The 25,346-nt window shown below is 40.3% G+C and overlaps 1 protein-coding gene across 3 annotated transcripts in view; it reads right to left on the reverse strand.

The window, feature by feature from the left end:
• The window catches only part of si:zfos-2326c3.2 (mitogen-activated protein kinase kinase kinase kinase 4), an 86,048-nt gene that overhangs the window by 18,600 nt on the left and 42,102 nt on the right, over nt 1-25,346 (reverse strand). Inside the window, exons 15-25 of one of the 3 annotated variants that reach the window (XM_050041732.1) lie at nt 23,850-23,915; nt 17,361-17,684; nt 14,755-14,889; nt 14,297-14,431; nt 11,680-11,750; nt 7,613-7,692; nt 5,291-5,379; nt 4,842-4,936; nt 2,996-3,080; nt 2,518-2,685; nt 1,463-1,571 (exon numbers count right to left, since the gene is read on the reverse strand). In XM_050041732.1, coding sequence (XP_049897689.1) covers nt 1,463-1,571; nt 2,518-2,685; nt 2,996-3,080; nt 4,842-4,936; nt 5,291-5,379; nt 7,613-7,692; nt 11,680-11,750; nt 14,297-14,431; nt 14,755-14,889; nt 17,361-17,684; nt 23,850-23,915 — 1,357 coding nt within the window. Of the gene's footprint in view, nt 1-1,462; nt 1,572-2,517; nt 2,686-2,995; nt 3,081-4,841; nt 4,937-5,290; nt 5,380-7,612; nt 7,693-11,679; nt 11,751-14,296; nt 14,432-14,754; nt 14,890-17,360; nt 17,685-18,968; nt 20,080-23,849; nt 23,916-25,346 lie in introns of those variants that run through there. The other 2 variants (XM_050041733.1, XM_050041734.1) reach the window with 2 other exon arrangements.

The raw sequence follows: 25,346 nt of genomic DNA on the forward strand, positions 1-25,346 counted from the left end.
CTTCCATAATTGTCATGATGTCAACAGGCTGTTTTTATTGCTGTTGGTGTTTTTGAGGTCATTTCATTACTTATGGTTAGAACTGATACTGTAAATATTAACTTTTTTCTCCACATACCCTACTTGTGGTACATTTACTGTATGATACCATGATGTAATTTAGCCTTCTGTCCACCAGTTGTCTGTATAAGGAATCACCACTTTCCACACTGGTGGACTTTATTCCAGTTATGCCCTGAGGAAGGCCAACACTGTGTTTCATCAGTAGTTCCGTGGAGGGAAAGCGGGCGGGGTATATGGAATGTCTTGTTCACGTTAAGCTTTCAGACAAACTATCATGGATCGACCACCAGTTGCAGGATTATTGCTTTACTGCTTATTTACAAATCATCAGATATACCTGCAGACTCCTTTCAGTGAGGTGAAGGCATCTTCTGCAGATAGTTGTAATACATCAGCAGGCGCTTGGTAATTAGCTACATCGGTTACTGATTTAGACATGTCTGTTCGTGATATGTGTCATGATTATCATAATTATTATTGCTACAGGTTTATGATATCTTGCAAAACAGCAATTTTTCCATGCTTTTACAGATAGTAATGATGGGTATAAAGATATCACACCAGCTGAGCAGTACAGCAATTGCAGTAATTATTAACTGCAATAAGTTAAAGGACTTTTTTCAGTAAAATATCAAACTGTTGATGAGATTTTCTTAAGAAACTATCTGCTAATAGATGAGTGATACACATGCAAATCTACCTACACAGACCTATAAGATGTATTAAAAAAACTGAAACTGAAAAGCATATTGGAAAATGAATTTATTTATTTTTCTTCATTTTCTTCGCAGGTGCAACCTGAGCTTTACGTACATTACTGCCACCTAATTGTGGATGTATTTTCTTGCTTCAGATATACAGCTCTGGAGTAACCATCATTGTTCCCTCGCTCTCTGAGCCCCCCGAGGGTCGATCTCATGAGTTCACTTTGGTTTTTCAGATAAATGGAACAACGCTTGATGGTGGTAGAAATTCCCGAAGAGCAAGTGCAGAGGGGAAGTCAATGAGGGCATGTTAAACGACTAATAAAACACCACCCCAGTGTGGGTCGAAACTGGTTGTTGCTCTCCTGTTTTACTTTTATATGCCCTAAACTAATAAAAGCATTTTGACTATGTATCCTTGGCTTGATGCTAGTGGTCCTGAAGTAAGCCCAGTGGCTTCCTTCTTCCTGTAGCTGACCAGTTTCACTTCAAGAGAGCCTCACTTTACCTGGAGTTTACCACTTTCCAACCTTGGGCACCTGGTATTTTTTCTTTTTGCAAAAATAGTTCAATGTATACATGTGTGCCTGTATTTACTTACAGATGAGTATGTAAGGATGCGTACAGTAATGAATGTTAGTGTATTGTATATGTGAGTGTATGTACACTGCATGCGTGTGTGTAAATGTACTCACCAGGGCTCTGTGGTGGCGATGACATGGGGATCAATCTTGGATCGATGAATGACAGGAAGGAGGACGAGGAAGATGTGGAGCAGTTTTTTCCAATAGGACTACTGACAGCCTGGGGATGTACAACAACAAGAAAAACTTTTTATTCCTCACTATAATTTTGATTGTTTGATTTGGGCTCCATATCACAAATCATGGCTTCACAGATCAGTGATTGTGCAACATCACCATTAACTCTTAGTTTCTCTGTCTAGCCTCATTTTGTTTCCCTCCTTAAACATTATTACTACAAATGCATTGTTGGTTCTGAATTTGGTATCGGTTCACCTAAACTGTGCCACCACCTCCCTCCGGTGGACAAATGTAAGTAGTGCAACTACACGCATATTTTTTGAGTATAAAATCCTTGGATAAAGATGATGCTTTTTAAATGCTCATAAAAAATGCTTGTATCAACCCCTCTATTAAGTTTATTTGGTCTGCTATTATCAAAAAGATATGTCCTCACAATGTCAAGAGAAGATAAAAAAAAGAAGTACCTGATCAATTACAAATAACTAATCTTATTTTCACCCCACTGAGAAATTTGCTTCTACTTTTAAAACTTTTATGAATATAGGACTTGATGATATCCTACCATGCATGATTTAAATGCATTGATTAAATTCATTATTTTGTCTGTTTAACTGTGTCTTTCTACAAGCTGTTCTCTTGCACTGTTTGTATGTTTTCCTACAAGGAGTAATACACCAAACTCCCACATATACCACCTAATGATGAGCCAGTAATTTGTGAATAACCCACGTATTTTGGAAAGCCCTATGCCCAATGCCCTGATAGGAGTACAGAGGGAAGCAGTCCTGAGCAGTCCTTAAGAGACTTATTACTTTAAGTCATTTTAAGGTATGTCCTCACCATTTTCCCCTTAACGTAATCTCTGAAACTCTACATTAATAACATAACTTTATGTTAATGACGTAGCATCATTCGTGGTCTACTAATTAGTAGGATATATCATACAAACTATTGTATTAGGATATTCTTCCTGATGAACTCACATTAAGTTCCTGGTGTGTGGGGGACCGAGGGGCTGTGGGTGATTGCGAGTAGCTGAATTCATGTGTTCGCTGCTGCTGTCCCAGTGCATTGTGGGTAGGACTGGAGGAGGAGGTTTTCTGCAGCAGGTCTGGTAGCAGGTAGGTATCATCGGAACCTATCCGAGAAATCTGTGGGACACAGTAAGAGACAAAGTATGAAATAAGGGGGTGTGGTGATAGTATATCTATGACACTGCTGTCATCAAGGTGACAATGACCCACACAGGTTTAAAAGCCTTTGACTCTTGACCACTCACTGGAACAGATTAAATGTGGAGTTTATCATTCCACCATCTATATCAGTCATCTCCTTCTCACAGTAAGGATGTGGCACCCTCTAGCTGTTAAATATGAAAATGCAAAGGGGAGTTTGGAGGAGAAACATGGGAGCAGTGTGTGTGTGTGTGTGTGTGTTTGAGTGTGTATGTGTGCAGAGTACCTGGTTAAGATTGTTATGAGGTTGCAGTACGATGCCATCAGGTATTCCTCTGGAGTATTTCCCCTTTCCGTTGGACAGGCCAGACCTTGAAACACACAGACAGGTTCAGATTATAGACCAGAGCCAGAGTGCAGGTTCCGCATTTATTAGTTGGAAACAAGATCGATAACTCCTCAAGATCAATGGCAATGAAAAAAATAAGTCTGATTAACTTCCTGGGATCAAAAGTGAAAACTGAAGATAAGTAATTCATATCAAAAATAACATACACTGTAATATATTTGCCCTCACAATAAGCAGACATGTATGTATTCACTTAAATGGCATGTTTGTGGGAATATAAAATGTAAACCAATAACAAACGTAGCTTGTCCCAGCATGATTTTCAAGGTTTAGACGGTCCAATAAATCCTAAATGAAGCCATGGGATTTCAATCCTGCATTTGAGCGTGTGCAGTTTTTAAAACTTGTCAATTAAATTCATGCTTTGGGTTTACTTTAACCTTGACAGTCAGAAGAAACATTTCCACATACAGAGTTTCCCAGTCGATGCAGCAGAATTCTGAGTTAACATACCACCCTTTGACTCAAACTGATATATGTGATTCTTGACACGGGATTCAGAATTGGCACATAACATCTTGCAACAGGCCATGTTTCATAATTGTGTTGTTTGGAAACACTGAAAGAATGACTCAATTCTTTGGCAGAACTGTTGGTCCATGCCAAGCTGACTCTCAGGTTATGGATTAAAGGGATCGTTCGCATTTTTTAAAAATACATAACATTATTAAAACCTTTCCTGATTTCAGTACACCCTGCATTTCACCCTGTCTGTCCTATGAAAGGAATGGTTTGCATTTTTTTGTCAGTGTATTACCCACAGTAGATGGCGATGGGCACGCCCCCATTCAGACACCAACATTATCAGCTCCTCTTTATTGTCTTCCTTCTGTGTTCACATGGGCAGCAACCACTTTATATCCCTATCGCCGTGTTTGAAACTATTTCTTCTCTGCTGCCTTCCCCTCATTGAAATGATTGGAGGTACCGAGTTCCGGCAAGAAGCTTTTAAAGCTAGTAAAAAAAAATTGCCCCCCTAAAAAAAGTCTCTATGCGTTTTAAGTGTACACTATATTTAAAATATTTTCACCACTTTACATTGCCATCAGACAGCCCTTTCTGACAGGGAACTGAAGCTTTTATATCCATCATTGCTCTCTTCAAAGCCACCAGACTCCTTTGACAAAAACTAATTTCATCTCACTGAACACAGGAGTTGCTGGTCTATGGCTGCCTCTGTCAGTTAGTTTGTTTTTGTTATTGTGTGACTTTGGTCATTCTGAACCAACCCTTTAAAACAGCAAAGTCACATAACACAAACAAACTAGCCAACCAGGTGGTAAAATTACTGTTTTTATCAAAAGAGTCTGGTGGCTTTAAAGAGAACATACTGTAGATAACAGCTTAAGTTTCCAGTTGGAAAGGGCTGTCTGACAGCAAGGTAAAGTGCTGAAAATATTCTAAATATAGCTTTCACTTCAACTGAGATTGAATTTTTTTTCAGGTGGCTACAATTTTTTTTGCTGCTGCCCCTGTCCACAACAGCACATTATTGTACTTGTACTCTTGTCTGCTAGTCCTTTCTAGGGGCATGCTGACCGCCATCAACTGTAGGTAATACAATGACTATGGACAAGTGCCTCATACAACCACACTTCAAAACAATCCAAACCATCCCTTTGATAGGAAAGAAAGGATGGAATGCATGATGTACATTAAAAGGAAAGGTTTTAACAATATAATAAGCACAATGCAATTACTACACTCATGATGAAGATCTCACCTGTTCCTTTCTTCTTCATCACTGCTACCGACCTCATCACTGGACGAGGAGTATTCTGTGGCCTTGTTAAGCCGACCCAGAGCAGATCTCACACCCTGCATGACAAAGGTGAGGAACAATATAAGTAAATGAGGTCAGGATAATCAGAAGATCAAAGAAAGAGCAGAGTGAGGTGAAACAGAAAACAGCCTTTTGTTTTATGTGGTGTTGATTACACAAAACTTCTTCTAAATCTCAAGAAAAGGGACTAGAAGGGGAATTTTGTCTGTTTTATGACAATACGGCTCCTTATTATTAATCAAGGTCAATGTAGATAAGCTGATTTTTCTGATAATGTACCTGTAAAGCCTGCTCACACATGTGAGAGCATGAGATCTACATGTGCACAATTTGTGGCAAGACAGCACATGTTAGTGTGAAAATGTTAAGGAAAACAACTTTTAATTTACTTGTGCATGTCCACTGGTTATGTTTTCTTGTGCCCTCCTTTGCTGCTGTAGACGGTGCTGTAGAAGAGGACTCTCCAGCTTGAAGTAACCTACAATACCCACACACACACACACACACACACACACACACACACACACAAACATATCCATTGGTTACATTACATTAGTAGCAGTTATGTAGTGTGAAAATAGCAGCAGGGTGATGTGAAGCAAACCGCTGAACCCCAACCAGATTAACGTTAGTGGTGAGAGGTATAATTACCAGGGACAAATGAGGCCATTGTCAAAAACATGGCTGCCTTTGCTGGCCTCTTTATGGGATCTAATACTGTGTATCACTAGGCCAGATAGCTTTACAGATATATCCTGTAATTTTGACGCTAGGTTGGAGCAGATGGACTCTGAATGGATCACAGACTGTAGAAGCAGGGGATGTAGCTACAGACGTATCCCATTGGTTTGTGGACTCCCGTTTTGAAGCCTTGAGCTTGACATTTTGGCTGCCTTCTTGGTTTTGGGAGCCAGAAGTGACCAAATTTGGAAGCGAGGGTGGAATTGTGAAGGAGCGAGGGGGTGGATCTGACTAGGTACCTGAGAACACTATGTACGCACCCCCCTATACTGGCAACCTGAGTACATTGGGCTCCTGACTACTCTGTGAGATGTCTCTGCTAACAAAGTTAGCTTCCATCATTCAAACAAAACTCCAAAACAATGTCTTGGCTATTTAAATATACAGAGTGCGCATTGCTCCACCTTTGTCCTTAATGACAGGTCATTGTGGTAGCAACTTTGATTGAGCATCATGTTGCATGCCGGTACCCCAGAGCCAAGTCTGATCAATGGTGGGATGTCCTTGGGTGTCCTGTGGTGTTTGGTACCAGGGCAGATCCTTCTAGTCCTGTGGGTTGTGAGATGGGGCCTCCATGGATCTGACGTGTTCCGGCACATCCCACAGATGCTCAATCAGTTTGGGATCTGGGGAATGTGGAGGCTGGGTCGATGCCTCAAGCTCTTTGTCACATTCTTTTGGCCATTCCTGAGCAGTTTTTGTGTTGTGGCATGGCAAATTTTCCTGCTGGGGGGCCACTGCCATCGGGGAGTGCCATTGTCATGAGGGAGTGCACTTGGTCTGCAACAGTGTTTGGGTGGGTGGTGAATGTCAGGTGGCATCCACATAAATGCAGGACCCGAGGTTTCTAAACACAACATTGCTTTGTAATGAGATGATCAATGTTAATCACTTCACCTATCAGTGGTTTTACTGTTGTAGCTGATCAGTGTTTATATCAATGCAAGAAATACCCTTTCCAACAACAGTATAGTTCAAAGAAGAAAGCGGCTTTTTCTCAGTTATATCATGAGCAGATAAAAAGCTTTTCACCACAGTAAAGCTGTATGAGTCTCTAGGAGAATCTCTGATCTGTGGCTCCAAACAAAGAAGGCCGAGGCCCGCAGCCAAACTGAGTGGGAGGCATCAAAAGCTGTTTCCTCCCTACTACACACTGAGGGAAACTTTGAAAAACTAAACATATTCTCCCCATCTTCCTCTCTTCTTTCTATCTTTTACAGTCACAACAAGAGCTTCCTTGGTGCCATGCACAGAGTGGAGCTTTGAAAGAGATGAGTTGTTTCTTTCTCTCTAGACACACAGGTAGAGAGGGCAAACTTTGAAATTGTTACTCTGTACTGTGTGGTCTCGCTGGTTTAAAGTAAGTGTATGTAGTGTATGTTCTGTGGTCGGCTTTGGTGTGGTTGCATGTATCCGGTCTGTGTGTGTGTTAATGAGGATATTGTTTAGGGTGTAGGGCGTTTGAGCGTGTGAACTGACTTGGCATATGTGTGTTGAAAAACTGGTGACGTCACACACATAGCCACCTTACACATACGCAGCATTAGTTCACACTAGTGCCACATCTATTTGTGTAAAAAAACAAACAATTTCCAACTAATAGTCACAAAAATAACGTTCACATTTTTACTTTTAAACCTTACATCTTTTGTCATAGAAAAACATTTGTATTTGCTCAGACTACTGTCATGTGTGCATATTAAGTGTTTAAATCTGTGGTCAAAACAATTTAGTCTCTAATTCTTGTCATGTAGGAACCCAAACAGAGAAATACATCTTTAAAAAAAACAAAAAACAAACAAAAAAAAAAACATTATTTCAGAAGCCACCAGAGATGACAGAACAACCCATTTTATATCTATGACCAGAGTTTAAGAGCCTGCATTTTTTGGAGTTCAAATTTATTGCTCATACAGCAGGTGACAGCTTGTGCTAAGCTTGGCGAGGTGATGCATTCAGGTGGCACAGACCTGGGTGGTTGCTGCTGCTGGAGGAGACTCCATGAGACGCAGACCTTCCACTTTTATCTGCTGCAGACACTGAACTGCCACTAGATGGAGAAAGAGACACACATACAGAGTGACACAGATGGAGAGTGAATTGCAATTATTATCCACTTCTATATGTTTTTATCTTGACTATATCCTTCACGCTGCCGCTGAAATGACCTAATTTCCTCACCATTAGTTTCATGTAATCGAAAATAATCATCCGAGCTAAACTAATCTGATCTGCCCATGACCGATTGTTCTCTAATAGTGTGTGCCAGTATGCTGGATTGTAGTGTGACAGAAACCCTCACAATAAATAAGGTTCACTCTGTCTGAAAGGATAACTGTGTGGCAAAGAGCTCCCCTGCTCATAGCATGGCTACAATACCAAAGATTACAAATAAAGAGTGTTTATTCACATTCTATTCAAGACTAAGACTTCTCATGTTTCCAGTTTAGGGACAGACAGATGCTTTGTGTCTTTATGCTGCTAAGAAATGGCCACATATTTGCTGCTTAAGCATCCAGCTCAGCTGATACTTGAAGCTAAACAAGCCTGTGGGCGCTCCCAAGAAACATGACACTGATATAACTCTACTTTGTAGGTAAGTATATAAAATACACAGCACGAGCCAGTGGATGTATTGCTTTTTTAAATATCAGCTGGTAGAAGATTGTGATGTAACAGTAACAGTGTTTTTTAAGTCTACATTTTTATATCAAGGTTCAACAATGTTGTAAGTGAAACTGAGTGATTTGTCTGACACTGACTGGTAGAGGTGGGCGATATATATCATTAACGATAATATCGTCATTGTTGTTTTAACGATGTGCAAATTTACGTTATCGAGTATGCAAATGACTTCACAAAAACAACTGAAAACACACGTTGAAACCAGGTTGAAACCCCACACATTCACTGAACAAGAGTTACGTAACTTGCGTGCAGCAGCACGCCGCAGTATGCCTAGGTGGTCACATGATCTGTCACTGGCACCTTCCCGGCAGGTTAGCCTGCTGCTAAACAAACATTAGCGTGACAACATGGCAACACCGCCCACGGATGCTCCAGCAGCTTCGGAAGACGCGGGTCAACTGTAGTGATAGGTCCGAGCCTGTCAAGTGGGAACTAAGGTCATGCTGTATTGTGTTGCAGGGGAACAATTAAAGGGTTGCTCAAGTACCTGAAGCCTGCGTGGTTCATGAGTGGTTTGTGGCTATACCAATAAATAACTGAACATGGTGTCAGAAGTAAAGTCAGACGCGAGCGACAGTACTAGTGACTTAGTCTGCATATAGCGACACGCAAAAGTGTCTAGTTTTAGGTCAGGAAAGTTCGCAGTACCGGAAGACCATCTACGGAGCTACCTAGCCTAGCCACAGTTAGCTGAACGAAGCGGCAACGTGGCACAGTTTCAAGACTCCCTGCCGGAAAAGTTCACCTTCAAGGCTGAAGACTGGCCTAAATGGATTAAACGCTTCGACAAATTCTGCATAGCTTCTGGATTGGAGACGCAAGCAGAAGAGAATCGCAGGAATGTGATCTTTGAGAATGCAAAGTTTAATCAGCGGCATCAAGAAACGGGTGAGACGGCCGACAGTTTCATTACGGCGGTGCACTGCCTGGCGAAGCACTGCGGTTACGGGGCTCAACAGGATGAGATGGTGAGGGACAGGCTTGTGGTGAGTCTGCGGGACAAATGCCTATCTGAACAGTTGCAAACGGATCCAGAATTGACGCTACAAAAGGCCGTCACCAGAGTCAAACAGAGCGAACAGGTAAAAAAGTGGCAAGAAATGTTAAGAACATTTTTCCTTTAAAACATTGTGTCCATTAATATTATCCATGAGAAACAATTAATGAGCTATAACTCAGGATGTTAAAAACACATATTTAAAAGAATATCGTCTAATTATCGTTATCGTCAAAATCCCCCAAAATATCGAGATATTATTTTTTTGTCCATATCGCACACCCCTACTGACTGGTCATCTTGTCATTCATTTGTCATGATTTGAACTAGACTGATTGCCCATTCACACAGTTGATTTAAACAGAGCAAAAACATGTGTCTGAGGTACCTTGACTCAAGAATATGATATGCAAAAGCAAAGAATGGCTGGGGTTGGTGAACAACCTATAAGCAGAACACTGACATATTGACACAAAGTCGTTTGCCTATTGACACAACCAACAGACAGAGAGCTACATTACTGTTGATCTGGAGTCGTGTTTCTAACCACCTGAAAAATATTAATCCAATATTCACTGTCATTTTAGCTCTTCTTCGACCTCCAACAACAACCAGGGAAATGTCTGGCTCTTAAGCAAATAAATGCCCCACTATGTTTACTAGCTAGATGCTAACTTTGTGCGTTTCTCATTTGGTTTTGGGGAGGTACTGCATTGTGGGTTTTTAGAGTTTTTTATGCTCTCTAGAACACCTCTCCATAGCACTGATGTAGGCGGTGACCAAAACAATGACCTGACAAACACTCAAACAGCCTGTAAAGCTAAGTGCCACTACACTGTCAATAAAATACTGAAAAGTGCAGCAAATATATAAATACAGGTAACTAAAATTACCGCCTGGTGATTGTATGCCTCCACAAACCAGTCATTGTCTGTCCAGACTCATATGTAGCAATGACAGCAGACAATGCTTCAAATGGATGTTGCTGCAAAGAAGCTACATAAAACATGAAATCTACACACACACACACACACACACACACACACACACACACACACACACACACCTCCCCTGGCAGCACATTGGATCTGTAAAATCAGCACAGTTTTAAGATGGACACTCAAGATTAGTGTTACCAATTCATTATCTGAACAAATGTCTCCCCTTCTGTTCCTGAGTTATAGTGTTGAGTAATGGCCAGAAATGTTTTATTGCAGAACATTGCGATGTTACAGTGAACTTGACCCTTGACCTTTTGTATATAAAATGTCATTACATCATCATTTCATCCTATTTGAATTTTGTGTGAAGATTTGTCATAAATAGCATATGAATTCTTGAGTTATGGCCAAAAACATGTTTTTTTAAGTAACAGTGTGCTTGACCTTTGAACATCAAAATCTCATCACGTCATTCTGAGCTCAAGTGGACGTTTGTGCCAAATTTGAGGAAGGCCTTCTTGAGATATAGTGTTCATGAGAATGGGACGAATCATGTCACAGCGACCTTGACCTTTGAAATCTGACCACCAAAATCTAAACAGTTCATTGTTGAGGCCAAGTGGATGTTTGTGCTAAATTTGAAGAAATTTCATGAAGGCGCTCTTGGGATATCACATTCACGAGAATGGGATAGACGGACGGACAACCCCAAAAATATAATGCCTGCGGCCACGGCTAACACCATCCTGGAGGCGTAATAAAATACAATAAAATCATAAAAACTTATCAGGCTCATGACAAAAAGTGACATCAAGGGCCCTGTTTAAGCGGTCTACAGTGATCTAAAGCGTATAGTCTTAAGCACATTGCGTGTCCAACCACTTTTGCTTTTAAACAGAATTCAACAAATCAGTGTCATTTCCTTTTCCTTTAAAGGTAAGGTATGCCTGCAGCGGGCGCTCTGCTATTCATGTGGCAGATTCTGCAAAGTGGAGAAGTGAGCAGTTTTCTGCTGAAAGTAATACAGTTAGAGCAGTAGTGTCACTACAGCAAATACTGTAGGACATTTATTCAGCAAAACTAAAAACTGTAGTTAAAGATTTGACGGGAGGAAACAGAACTAAACTTTTAGCTTCTGAAATAATTAAGTTGGGCTGCTCCTCATGTGTAAATGCGTGCAGTGTCTCTCTTAATGGGAAGTCGTACAGCGGCTCTGCAGCTCATTTTAGAGAATATAATTAATATTTTCCCCATTAATGATGTATTATTTCACCCACCTACAAACCATCCACGTGTGAACCTGTCTGTGTAGGTGCGTCCTACTATCTGAACAATGCTCCCTTTAAATAGCAGAATAATACTGCACCATTCTGACTTTAGACTGTGTGCATACAGTGTTATTGTGGTCTACCTTGAAGCGGCCCTCTTGTGTCCCATCACCAGCTCTCGACAGTAGAATTTAGAGGTAGTGCGTTCTGGAACCTGGAATTTACCCAAGACAGAGCACAGAAGAAGAATCAATTGAACTGACTTGACAGAAACGCATAAAGAGTAAATACACATAGATGGCAGTCCCCTGGAGGTCCTGATTGCTTGTTTCGCTTTTCATAAGTTTGAGAAGACTCTTTACAAGAAACTTATGTCTAGCCAAGGAGGGTTTCAGCTAATTATAGGAAGGTTTCTGTGGTTATGAAACCTTTATATACAACAACTTGAACAGTGCCTGAAAGGGTGCAGAGCAGAGTGCAATAAAATCTTAAATAACCCACTGGGAGATATTTATTACTGAGAATCTAATGAGACCATTTGGCTTTGCTATTTCTTCACATTTCAATGTTCTCCTTTAAACTACCCAAAGCCATGTCCAAATCTCACATGGTGGTGTAGAAATATCGTCTGACTCAGGGATATTTCTTAACATTTTTTTCAACAGTTAAGATATGACAAGAACAGCATTGTGAAATCAATACCAGATCAAACTGTGTAAGTGTTGCAAAGCATTGTGTTTTAAACGGGATCTTTCAACATTTCATTCTTCTCAAACTCTCAGTCCTACCGACCAGCTGGTGACTTTTTGACCTCTCATCTCCTGGGTCACATGGCCTAGTTACAGAGAGGAAGACACACCCAGCAGGGCAGGAAGTGAACTGTGGGAATACCTATCATCTTTCTGACAAGTTGCCCACATCCTGCATCTGGCTCGCTCTGAACATGCACACAACAATACCAAACTCAGTGTCTCAGTGTTTTCTGTCTACACTTGCAGCACACATGATATTAAAATAAGAGCTTATTAAGCAGTGCAAACACCTTGAGTCTGCCAGGGGTTGGAATTATCAAAGAGTCCTGAGGTTGAACCTAAGACTTTTTAAGATTATTTCACATTATTTGAATTCAGACAGTTGTGAAAATCAACAAATGCCTGGCTTTGCTACAGCACATTACTAGTAAACCGTATGGTGGTGTGGGCTCCTGAAAGGTAACTGTTTTCTGGAAACTGTTGTCACAATTGTTTGAAAGACGACCTATTATCCTCATTTTCAGGTTTATACATGTATTTTGGGCTTTCTCCTAAAACATGTTTAGATGCTTCAATGTTCATAAATATCTTTATTTTCCTCATACTGTCTGTGCTGGTACACCTCTATGCACCCTCTGACCCTTTAATTCCTTTCCAAAAAAGTGCAGTCCGCTTTAAGTAAACAGCTTTTCTGGGCTTCTATCTCTGTGTCTCTGCTCCGTTACTGCAGCCAGAGAATGACCGAAACAGAGAAAAGCTGCACATTTGACCGTGAAAAATCACCAATAAAGTTCCAGCAGGAACATGATCCAAAATCAGGTAGAAATGAACTACATCAGCAAACAAGTTGACATGCTTCCCTGATGTTAGCATATAGCTACATGCAGCAGCTCACTTTAAGCAGAGGAATGTCTGTGTATAGCGGCACTTTCTCCTTTAAAAGTCATCAGTAAAAGCTGCTGAACACAACCACACATGTTCCAGTGGGAACATTATCCAAAACCGGGAAGAAAAGAACAACACAGGGAACCAATATGTTTCTCTCCAGTTAGCAAGCAGCTACATGTAGCAGTGTGGGCTACATAATGTAAACACGTGCGGCAGCATGTCTGGAGCAGATGACCATGACAAGAAACTCATCATCAGCTTTTCCCAGCTTTCTTGAAATAAGAAAAAAGGGTTGGAAACTGAGCATGGTCGAAAGCCTGAGGTTTTTGCTCACAGGGACTACTTTTATATACTTTTACCTCATTATTCAAAACTTTGGCCATGTTTAATATAAACATCCAGCATTGTAATACTATATATATATATATGAGACAGAAATTAAGTAAAGGTATAATAGGTCCCCTTTAAAGCAGCACCAGCCACCTCACTGCAATCACAGGAGAGAGCACGGAGTTATTAACTGCTCTACCGACTCCATATGGCCTCCTGTTAGTTCAACAACATAACATTGCAAACAGACAGCTTTATTGGGCCCCCCTCCTCTCTCTGTAGTAGTTATTAGTTGTTCTATCAACTCCATATGGTGTTCTGTTAGTAAATACACCTAACAGCATATTCTGTTCGTATAACACCAGGCAGGGGAGCAGTGGTATTAGACAGAGAGCAACAGTGAGAGAAAGAGAGAAAGTAAATGTGTTTTTGGTGAGGTAAAGCACAACCTCTCTGTTCCCACAAGCATACACACAACCATATACATTTTCCTTTAAACACACACCCACAATGTGCCAACCTCATGCTGTGTGCACCACTTCCTTAGCTCACACACACACTCACACACTCACACACACACACACACACACACACACACACACACACACACACACACACATTATGTCTACCTCATGTGACTATATAGACTATACTCTGCGCCTGGCACGACTGCAGCAGCAACTTCCTCTTTCGATCAGTTTTATTTTTGCTTCGTTTCTCTAAGTTGTCTAACCCTCAAGCATGCAGCCTGATGTGTCATCCAGCAGCTGATAGAAGAGTGGTTGCTCACCTTGGGTGGCGTCCCAGAGTCCCAGAAGACATCATCAGTTGGGGACAGGGGGGGAAATGGGGACAACGGGGAGATGGCCATATCTGACATCGAGCTGCTGTGAGGGGCTTCTCGACTAGAGCGCAGATTGGCATTCTGGGAAAAACAAAAGTAACCCGTGGATACTTGTGACTCTAAATCGTATTCATATATTCTCACTTTGAGCCACATCGACAAAATTAATTATTCGCATACAGTATTTTTTAATGGTAATACTAAAGGTTTTCCCCAAAATAAAGTAGGATCATGTGTAAAAAAACATCCAAACACACATTAGTTGAGTAAGGAACACATAAAAATAGACAAGATAAAAACTGCTTAAAGTATAAAAAAAGTTTAATAGCGCAGATAAGAAGAGAACAGGACACAATACACTCAAAGAAGAAAGAAAACACATGATGTGATATAACTGTGTATACCTGGTTGAGGTGAGCTCTCTGCATGGCTGGAGTACATGGACTAGAGCTGCTCCCAGAGCCCAGCCTAGAGTGCACCTGGTTGGGCAGACCAGCAACCAAAAGCAGCCTGGCAAGGTTTGATTCTTGGAAATCCATCTAAAACATAAAACATGTGTAAATGTGTGTGTATGTGTGTCTGTGTGTGTGTGTGTGTGTGTGTGTGTGTGTGTGTGTGTGTGTGTGTGTGTGTGTGTGTGTGTGAGAAATCACAGTAATATTCAATCAGTCATCCATTTATTTAGGTAGTCTGACTGAGATCAACATTTCTCTTCCTCACACACAGTAAAAGCCCTACTGTACTACACATACTGTTTATACATAAATGCATTTAACATAATATACTGTGCATTAAACTTTTATAATGTAGGATACAAGGAATGATCATGATGTGATGTGAATGAAACAGTAATGACTTATGTGAGGCCTCGAGGGCCGCTATTGGCTGAGTCAGTGCTTTATTATGGGTAAACATGATTATACTCTATATCTTAAAACACTGTGGAGTCACTGCAGTAAGCACTTTAAAATCACTCTTAAACACTATGTAAGAAGTTACTTTCAACTTCATACAAAGCGCCTTAGTCCGACTTTAACTTAAAAAATGTTTGACTCCTCGGTTAAAGTTAAGAAACTTTCAAAAGACCTTTTTTAGACACTGGCCAAGACGTGAAAAAACTGCCTCTAAACAAACACTGCAGCTCAGTGTTTTTCTTAAAACTCTCCCATTGTTAATTCAGGCTAATTCGAGTAATTCATCAAACTCTGCTTGAAAAAATACTGTGTTACAACTCTAAGCACTTTGATGGTGATAATATGAGATCTATCTTAGACCGGAAGAGAAGTTACTGGGCTAGAAAGATGGATAACACTAATAACCATATACAGTAGCAGCGAACCCACACTGAATGTGTTTTTAAAAGTGCTTTCGACGTCAATCAGTAGCACATCTCACTTAACAGATAAATGTGTTTAATGCTTGTTGTAGTGTCCCTGGCAAGAGCTTCGCGCGGTAGTAAAATGTAATTCTGTATTGTGTCAAGCACAAGGGTTTCCAAAGTTGCCACGGGACTTGGTCCTGTACCTCTGAATATCTATAACAAGGCGCCAACTCCACGTGCTGTGCTTTTCAGTTCAACAGGGAAAACTCGCAGAGGAGTTTGACCTGTACAGACATCTCTACAACTCTTCATTGGGAGATCACAGCAATGTCGCATGGCCTTAAATTATTGGAACAAAGTAGTCTATCACACTGTGGAAAAAGGGGGCTATTTGCTGCAGGGTTTGGAACATGAGAGGTCGCTGTAAGAGCTGAAAAAAAGTCCATGGAATAAGTGGTGACCTGGGGGGAAACACAGCAGTGTTGAAGAATTAAAGTAGGTGTTTACTGCTGTTTCCATGCAGCCTACTTTTCAAGTAATGTTCTTCCAGTAACACTTGATGACTTCTTGCTTATCCACAGAATATTTTGTGGGTGCATTCCCTAGCGTTACGGAGGATACTGCAACTAGCAACGTGTTGAGCATAAATGTCTCTATGCATACTCGTAGCTTGCGTGCCACCACGGCACATGCAAGTATAAACTAAGCTTCACTCTCCGGCAGACAGGGAAAGAAATAAATGCATTGATACATACATATTTGATTTCTTTCGACATCCCGAGTTGTCATTAAAAATATTTTGGTTCAGTAAATTTCAGCTCTTAGTCAGCTTGGTGAACGAAGGTTAGCACTGTTTACTCAGCTCCTCAGGAGTCGACTGGATGACAAAACGCTTACGCACAGCTCACGTCTCATTTCCAGTGGGGATTCCTAGTTAGGAAATCAGTTTTGTCGAACTCCACCGAGTTATGCATCAAGTATTAAATAAATAAATAAATAAATAAAACCTGACTGTAAAAACAAACAAACAAACAAACAAACCTAATTCAGCCTTTAGACTGTCGGCTGTTTAAAAATACCTTCTTCTAGAAATGGTACCTTTGGTCTGTTTCCTGTTGAAGTTCCTTGTGTGGTTTAGCCACTATGCTAAGAATAAAGGGTATAAACCACATGTTGTCTCCACACTCAAACAGTCAGCATATGCCACTGTGCATATACAAAAAAAAAAAGCATCATAGCTGCATGGCAAAATGAATGCCTTAAACTGAGTGTTAAGAGTTGTCACATCTAAGACAACAGGCAGAGGAGTGAATGCTGGCTGCATGATCACACAGCTGAGCACTAGTGCAAGACTCTGTTTTCAGTTCTTACTTGAGAAAATGTCTTAACTGTGTCTACTTAATGTAACCACATTCTGTCTCAAATTTGGCTTACTTTCTCCAAACCGTTGTGATCTTTAGATGAAAGTGGCCTGACAGCTGGGATAAAGATGAATGACAAACCAAAGAAAGGGGAAAAGGATGGGGAGAGGAATTTCACAGAATAAAAAAACAAATAAAAAAAAACTTGATAAAATAAAGAAATAAATCAACAAACTCAATGAAAGTGAGGGATGGACAGACAGACTGAAAGATGTGGGATGTAGTAATGATAAAGGGTGCCAGACAGCTGAGGAAGGCAGGCTTTTACCGCTGAGCGCTGGCTGTTTGCAGGGCGGCTGGGCGAGGAAGCAGCAGCAGCAGTAGCAGCAGCTGCGTTCCCACTATTAGCTGTTAGCTTCTGGACTGCTGCCACAGGCTTTTCTCTCTGCCTCTGCCTCTCTCTCTCCCTGTGTCTGTGGTCGTGCTGCAGCGACAGGAGCTGGGTTTGGTCCTTGGGCAGGGTGCGGTGGGATCTCCTGCCCGCTGACGGCTGCTGATGCTGAGCCAGAGGCTGGGGCTTGGCTTGCGGCTGTAGCTGAGGCTGGGAGAGCTGGGCCTTATGCTGAAGCAGCTGGTTTGAAGCCACGACTCTCTATGTAGCAAACATGAAAAGCACACATAGAAACTGACGGAGCCTGGGAGTGTCTATATGAAACAACATACATGCCTGCCGTTTTGTGAGGCTGTAATGTGTGAGAAAATTTCAGCAATCAAAACCTGTGACCTGTCATTGCAGAGTCAAATAAATAAGGCACCTAATACCTGCACTGATACAGAGAGGCATTGTTAGTCTTCAAATTTAGATACTTTTAGCCTTTTTTCTTTTTAAAATGTCCATTACTGTATCTGAGGCATACAATGATGTTATTGTCACACCAGATCTCTCATTCTCAGAGGTCATTTTTTGAATTTGAATCCTTCAACTTCATTAGCTAGGTTTACATGGACAAATCAGCAACACATGCCCTGCAAAACACAAGTGTCACTTTCAACTGATTTCAGCCCCTCTTGCCAAGATTGGCTGATTCAGATTTAATTAAATTTTCAAATCACTTGAGATACAAATCAAAGGGAATAATAATATTATCATGGCATTTCAGCTTCCACTGAGTGAAGATGTTGTTGACTAAGACAAAAAGAGCAGGTGCTTTTGTTCCTGAGTTTAAGAATGGCCAGAAAAGTGTTTTTGCAGAAGATTATGATGTCACAGTGAACTGACCTTTGACCTTTTGGATATAAAATTTTATCACTTTATTATTTTATCTTATTAGACACTTGTGTGAATTTTTTTAAAATAATTTGTGTAAGAATTTCTGTGTTATGGCTAAAACATGTTTTGTGAGGTCACAGTGACCTTAAACTCTCAAGACAGATTCTGCAATTTACACTGTAGAATCTGTCGGCAGCCCTGTGTGAAAGACGACTACAGAGGGGGGGGAGGGCGGGGCTTTGAGTTTGAACGATGCTGCGCTTTAGCCAATCACAATGGAGGGGGCGTGGCCGAGACGTGCAGGTGTCCCCAGGAAATGTGTACCTACAGAAACAGCAAGCTCCGCGTCCATAGCGACCACTCCACCCAAAACGCCGTCTAATCAACGTGAAAAAAAATATTTTTTCCAGTGGATGTCTTAGTTACAACATGATTGAGCAAACTGGAGTAGTTTCATGCCGTAGCCGACAACGGGAGGCTTTTAACAGATGACGTCCTGATGTTGCTAACTGTCCCTGTCAGCTGCAGCCACTGATGCTTTCTAGACATCGTGATTTCCCATAAATGAATAAATACCACACATAGCAACACAAAACTGCTTTGCTAGCTCACTCATGTTGTAACTAAGATGTTGTAACTAAGATATCTGCTGGAAAAAATATTTTATTCACGGACCGTTTATTGAGTTATTACATTATTTTTATACAGTCTATGGTTATTACAGACACCGCGAACAGCTAACGTTAACAACTAACGGTTAGCCCAGCTAATCTACGATAACCATGTTAATTACAAAACACACAGAAATAGTAACGTTTGTTCAGTCATTGTGTTTATAGACTTAACAAACATCAGATTAGCCTACACGGTGATATAGTGATGTGAAAAATGTGATATATAGCTAAACTCTGCTGGTTTTCTACCCGAAGTATTTGTAAACAACACGGCGATTCCCTGGGGGCACCGCCGGAAGTGAAGGGCGTGAGCGATCGCCGAGGCTCCTGCACTTCCGTTAGTCGAAAAACTCTGGGCTGTGCCTCCAGAGGTAAAGGAAGAAAAAAAATGTTTTTTTCTTCTTTTTTTTTTACCGATGGATTTCCAGATTGCAGTGACCTTGACCTTTGACCACCAAAATCTGAACAGGTCGTCCTTGAGACAAGTGGACGTTTGAGCCAAATTTGAAAAAATTCCCTCAAGGCATTCTTAAGATAACACATTTACTGGAATGAGAAAGACAAGATCACAGTGACCTTGACCTTTGACCACTAAAATCTACTCAGTTCACTGTTTGTGCCAAATCTGACTTTGAACTCCTAAACCTTATTAGCTAGTTTTACATGAACAAATCAGCAACACATGCCCCACTGTAAAACACAAGTGTCAGCCAAGATCAGCTGATTCAGATTTAATGAGATTTTCCACATTTTTTGTTAAATGACACTATTCTGAAATAGCACACATAATGGTAGATGATGATATTATAGACTAATGTTCGCAATTCAAATTTTACTTCAAATGGAAAAAAATCACTTGAGACATAAATCACAAGGAATAGTAATATTATTATGGCAATGCAGCTTCCAGTGAGTCAAGATGTTATTGACAGGGACAATCAGAGCTAATGCTTATTTGATACTGTGGATTGTATTCTTATAACTCTTCATATAAAGTTGTTAAATGTACACAAATGTATTTGTAAGTTTTCATTGTAAATCAAGTGAGTGTTGCGCATACGTGCTATTTCTAACATAATGGACACTCCCGGGTTCTGTAGAGACTGACAAGACAAGCCATGGTTTATGCATGAAGAATCCATAAAACACATATCATCAAGCTTGTTGTGACACACACTCAAAGAAGCGAATAAGAAAGAAGCTGATTTGATTCACTTCTTTGGTGTAAAACATAGACATATGAACACACATTCATAAAATAGCAATCAGTCTAGTGCTGGCAATGAAGCTTGGACATATGACGACAGCTGGTTCTGTGGCTGGAGAATCTAATTTGCAAGCACAACTTTCTCCAGAGGAAATGCAATAAAGGCACAAATGAAAAAAAAACCACTATCATCATCTACATCTCACAACTCTGATTTTCTCAGGCTTACAGCTGTAACAGAAGAATATATTGTGGGGAGGGTGAATCTTTTAAAAAGGAGGATGACAGACTTTTTTTTAAAGGCGTTGCATTTTTGTACATTAGAAATAAAATTATTTTTAGTTTGTGCAGATCAGCACCAAGACTGAGCTCCAGGTTTGCCCAAACAGCCCAGCAAAATACTAAGTTACACAGTGGTCCTTTTGGTTTGTTTCACACTGACGCTAGCCACATAAATATGAAAAATATATGGGTGCAAGGCACTGCATCTCAGAGTATTACAAAGAAGAGCAACAGAGGCAAAATCTCAGAAGGAGTGTGTGTACGATATGTATGCACACACATTAACTCCGTCAGAGAGTTCACAGAGAAACACACACTTCAACGCACCCCTTCTGCTGAAAGGTACTTTCAGGGTTATTATAACAAGCCATGGAGTTCCTTAAAGACAACTAGAATGGGGAGAAACACTTGGTGTACCATCCTTCTATCCACTTAAGACATCAACATTGCTGCCACATGCCGACTAGATGAGATGAGATTTATGTGAATGCTGCTATAGAGGGGAAACCACCAGACATTTAATGCTGTTTCTTAAGAATGAGAGGACACACAGTGAGAATGCTCAACATACCGAACTAACTGCACTCAACTAACAACAGCACTTAAGCCACGGTAACACAGCAGCTTTCTTAGTCCCTGAGACAGAGCCTATTTTCACAACTATATTATAAAACACTCAACGGCAGCTATCTGCAATGCACCAGCTGAATTAACATGAACAAATAGTGACTTAAATAAAAATGCATGGTTGCTCTATTTGGTAATTTACACTGTGATTAGGAATTCAAAAAACTGTACTCAAATTAGTGCATCTGATCTGATTGAAGGTAAAATTACATAATTTACAGCTCATCCAGTGACACATACTGATATTACAGCTGTTAAACTAAAATCAAACTCAAAAAATGTGTTGATGTTAGCTGTTAAAGTTCAAATATAGAGCTCATGGTGAAGCTGCAGTGAAGACCGATCTCCATGAACAATGGCAATAGAGGACTTCTTAATAATTTATGGTGTGGTGATGACAACTGAAGCAGCTTAATTTGAGTTAGCTAGCATGACAAAATGATGAAAAATAAAAGTCAAACAGAGGGAACAAAGGTGAAAAAAAGTTGTTTTCAAAGATGAGTAAGTATAAAATAAGACATCCACACTAAATGGCACCAAAAGTCACCAAAAAAGAATTAAACTGATTTACCTTAACTAATGAGATGTAACCCTTACCCTAACATTACCCACCCACTCATAGTAAACAGTAGATAGATACATGGAGGCTCATCTTCTGTCTGTCTTTCAAACTCAGGACGCTGACTAATTTGGAACCACAGTCGTCTGCATTGTGCTGCAAAAATTAGCACGTCCACCTCAGTGTCATGTTTCCATCAATGCCAATCGGGGCCAATTAGAGCTGATAAATACCCGAAACTCCTGCAGAGTCATTTGACCCAGGAATGAATTGTAACTTTTCCCACTAAAGACAAAAGTCAAATATTAGTGGCTTTTTTGTCCAGTGGGAAAGGGACGTAACTGTTGTTGACAAGAGTTATTGCATATTAGAAATGAAAAGTGTGCAGGATCACAGGGGGCTAGAGTGATAAAAAAAAGAAGCAAAAATAAATCTTCCATCATCACTGTTATTGAGTTAACAATGTTCCATTTCTTTAATTTCATGAATCTACAGGCTATGGTGTAATAATCAAGAGCAGCTCTCATTAAACTGCACAATCATAACAACAACAGGGCGCCAGGAGGGGTCAGACAGAAAAGATGAAGGGAGCTGGGGAAGCCACGAAGTGTTTGAGAAAGAACAGAGACATGTTTGGTGAATTTGTATGTCTGAAACCCCTATTGAGATTTGATAGTCACATTTTGAAAGAAAAACCGAGAGTCGAGTGGAAAGAGCGATGCTAGAAATGAAAAAGGTTACATGCTGTGAATGACGGAGGGAGGGATGAAGGGAGGAAACCACTGAGGAAAGGAGAGAGAAGTCATGCTGGGATCAGCGGAGAGAGAGAGAGAGAGAGAGAGAGAGAGAGAGAGAGAGGGAGAGAAACAAAAGTGATGGCGTGCTGTGTGATAAGCACTGGCTTAAAAGCTTGTCAAGATCTGACACTACTGGTACAGTGCAGTGTATGTCACTGTTGTCCCTCTGAATTCCAGACAAACAGAAAATTAAAAACTCCAACCCTTCACTGTCTCCTTGAACGAGAACTTCAAAATGATGAACCTCCCCAGAACCACCAGGGGTGTCAGGCATCCAGAGCGTGACTCAAACACACTGAATTTCTCTATCATTTGAACACATGTGCAGTATAAAGACACTCAGAGACTATTTGTTTTACTTTCTCCTTCTTGATCTCTTCCCTGCGCTGCTGCAGTGTCTTATAATCCTTTCCTCTTCGCCTACTCTCACGCTTTTAATTCCTTTCATCTTACTAGGGGCCAGGGACACAGGCAACAGCAGTAAAGTCATCTCTCTCTTTCTTTGTTCTTCTTACACAAACTATTCCTCTTGAAATTCAGTCTTTGGATCTAAGCACATTCTCTCTTTAGCGTTACAAAATTATCTTCTCATATTATCAAAATGGAAGCATCACTAGTGCCGAAGTCACCAAACCTTTTTTCCATCGCTGCCGATTATTTTCTACAATAATCTATTAATAGTTTGAGCTATAAAATGTCAGGAAATACTGAAAAATACCTATCTTAAAGTTCTTAAGTGTGACATGATGTCTTGAAATGTCTTGTTTTATCCATCATGCAGCCCAAAACTCAAAGATACAGAGTTTACAATCACAAAAGACAAAGAAAAGCAAAAGCAAATTCTCACAGTTGAGAAGGTAAAACAAGAGGTTCAGCATTTTTTCCTGGAAGATTACTTTAACAACTAAATATTTTTTTTAAAAAAGTTGCAGATTCATTTTCTGACGATTGACCAATCAGTTATTCAACTAATTAATTATCTCACTTGTACATATTTTTTCAACTTTTTAAGACAATGCAACAATACCAGGTAGGGAATTATATGAAAAAAACACAAACACAGGAAGACATGTAGAAAATCTTAAACAGAGAAACAAACAGACAAAAAAGAGACAATACAATCAGAGATAGAAACTTGACAAGAAACAGAGAAAAAAAAAAAAAAAAAAGTAGAACGAAAGACATGACGACGTCCACCCGACAGGTTAGTAGCACAAGCACAAGACCACTTAACACACTGCAGATTCCAACGCAATGTGTGTTACTGACCAAAACCACAGGCGGCATTTAAAATCAGCCCACATTCAGAATATTTCAAAAGAAATTCCACCTGCCCTCAATCATATGAAAAATAGAGCAATCAATGACAGGTAAGCAAAATATAGAGTGAAGGTTTGTTACCTGCTCTGCGGCGGAGTCCTGAGGCCTCACTGACACATCGGCACTCCGCTGCCTGCCTCCCTGGTCCTGTTGAAGAACCCCACACACGCACCACACACACAAACACACAAACATGAACAGATAGCCACATGGTTGAATTAAGATATCAGCCAGTATGTTCCATGACTTTGATTACTTTTTGCTCAACCCTAACAACTAAATCTGATCCGGATTTAAATTCTAAAATCCTATCGTTTCACATTGTATTCTTGTTTGGTCCTCTCAAGACTACGATGATACTGGCAACTCACACACACACGCACACGCACACACACACACACACACACACACACACACACACACACACACACACACACACACGGAGGCTTACTTTAATTAGGGTATACTAAGGTCTTGAGCGAATTCTGAGAGGTGGGAACTAAAATATTCAGAGTGTGCAAGATGGCATGGAGCTTTTAGCCAACGCCCTCGACTCTAAATATTTCATTATGACCTCTTTTTGAATTTCTCCTGGAAAATCCTTGTATGTCCAATTAGTCCAAACTGGATATTTTCTTACATTTACAATGTTTAATTAAATCTACTCTATTTAAATATTTGCACTGATTGCACCGTTGCCTTTATATTGTGTTTATTTAACTCAGATCACATTCAGCAGAGCTTTAAGCTGAAACGGCAGCTTAACTTCAAAACTTCCAGGATGAACTTTGCACGTATGGTAATAAACTTAACTGCGCTTTGAGCCATAATCCAAGGTGAGCATGCACACAGAGGGTCAATGGAGTATTAACAAGAATGACAAGAACAGTAGAGGACACCAGCTACATCATCTAAATGCTGCAGGGTGAGTACAGCTATCACTTAGTTATTCTAAAAACATTAATTGCATCTCAATTAGAATGCGAAAAATAAACAAGCACTAATGACCAAACTAGCACAAAACTTTCTTTGCATCAGGTAGGCAGAGAGTTTTGGGGATGAAGATAAAGAAAAACGTCTTATTTAATATCTATGTCAACACAGTGTAAAACTAGCACATTAACCTAATGTGCAGTTATTTCATGTTGTCATCAATGCATTTATCTCAACTGAACTTTTGCTAATTGCTTTTTTTACATTCATCCCAATCTCTAAATACAACAGTATAAAAAAATGACAATAATACCACGAATTGTTCAGCACTTCACTGATTCCTGTCAGGAAATTCCCTTTACAGGGAGGTCAGGATGTCATTAGACTCACAAGTCAGTCTTTAGACGCTTTGCTTAACTAAAGACTGATGACTTTCTCCCTGATTTTGTGTTTAGATGGGCGGATACAATTTCAGAGTTTAAAAAAACTCCCTACGTTGCAGAACCAATAGTAAATCTGCAGGGCGGTCCTTCGGTGGCTCGCTGAACTCTTGTGCTCGTAAACATAGTCCCACTAGAAACACGTGTAGCGGTACAAAATGGCTCAGCCGTGCTCGCAGAAAACTCCGTCAAAGTTAGTGGATGT

This window comes from Epinephelus moara, chromosome 4, assembly GCF_006386435.1.
Source record: "Epinephelus moara isolate mb chromosome 4, YSFRI_EMoa_1.0, whole genome shotgun sequence".
Lineage (NCBI taxonomy): Eukaryota > Metazoa > Chordata > Actinopteri > Perciformes > Serranidae > Epinephelus > Epinephelus moara.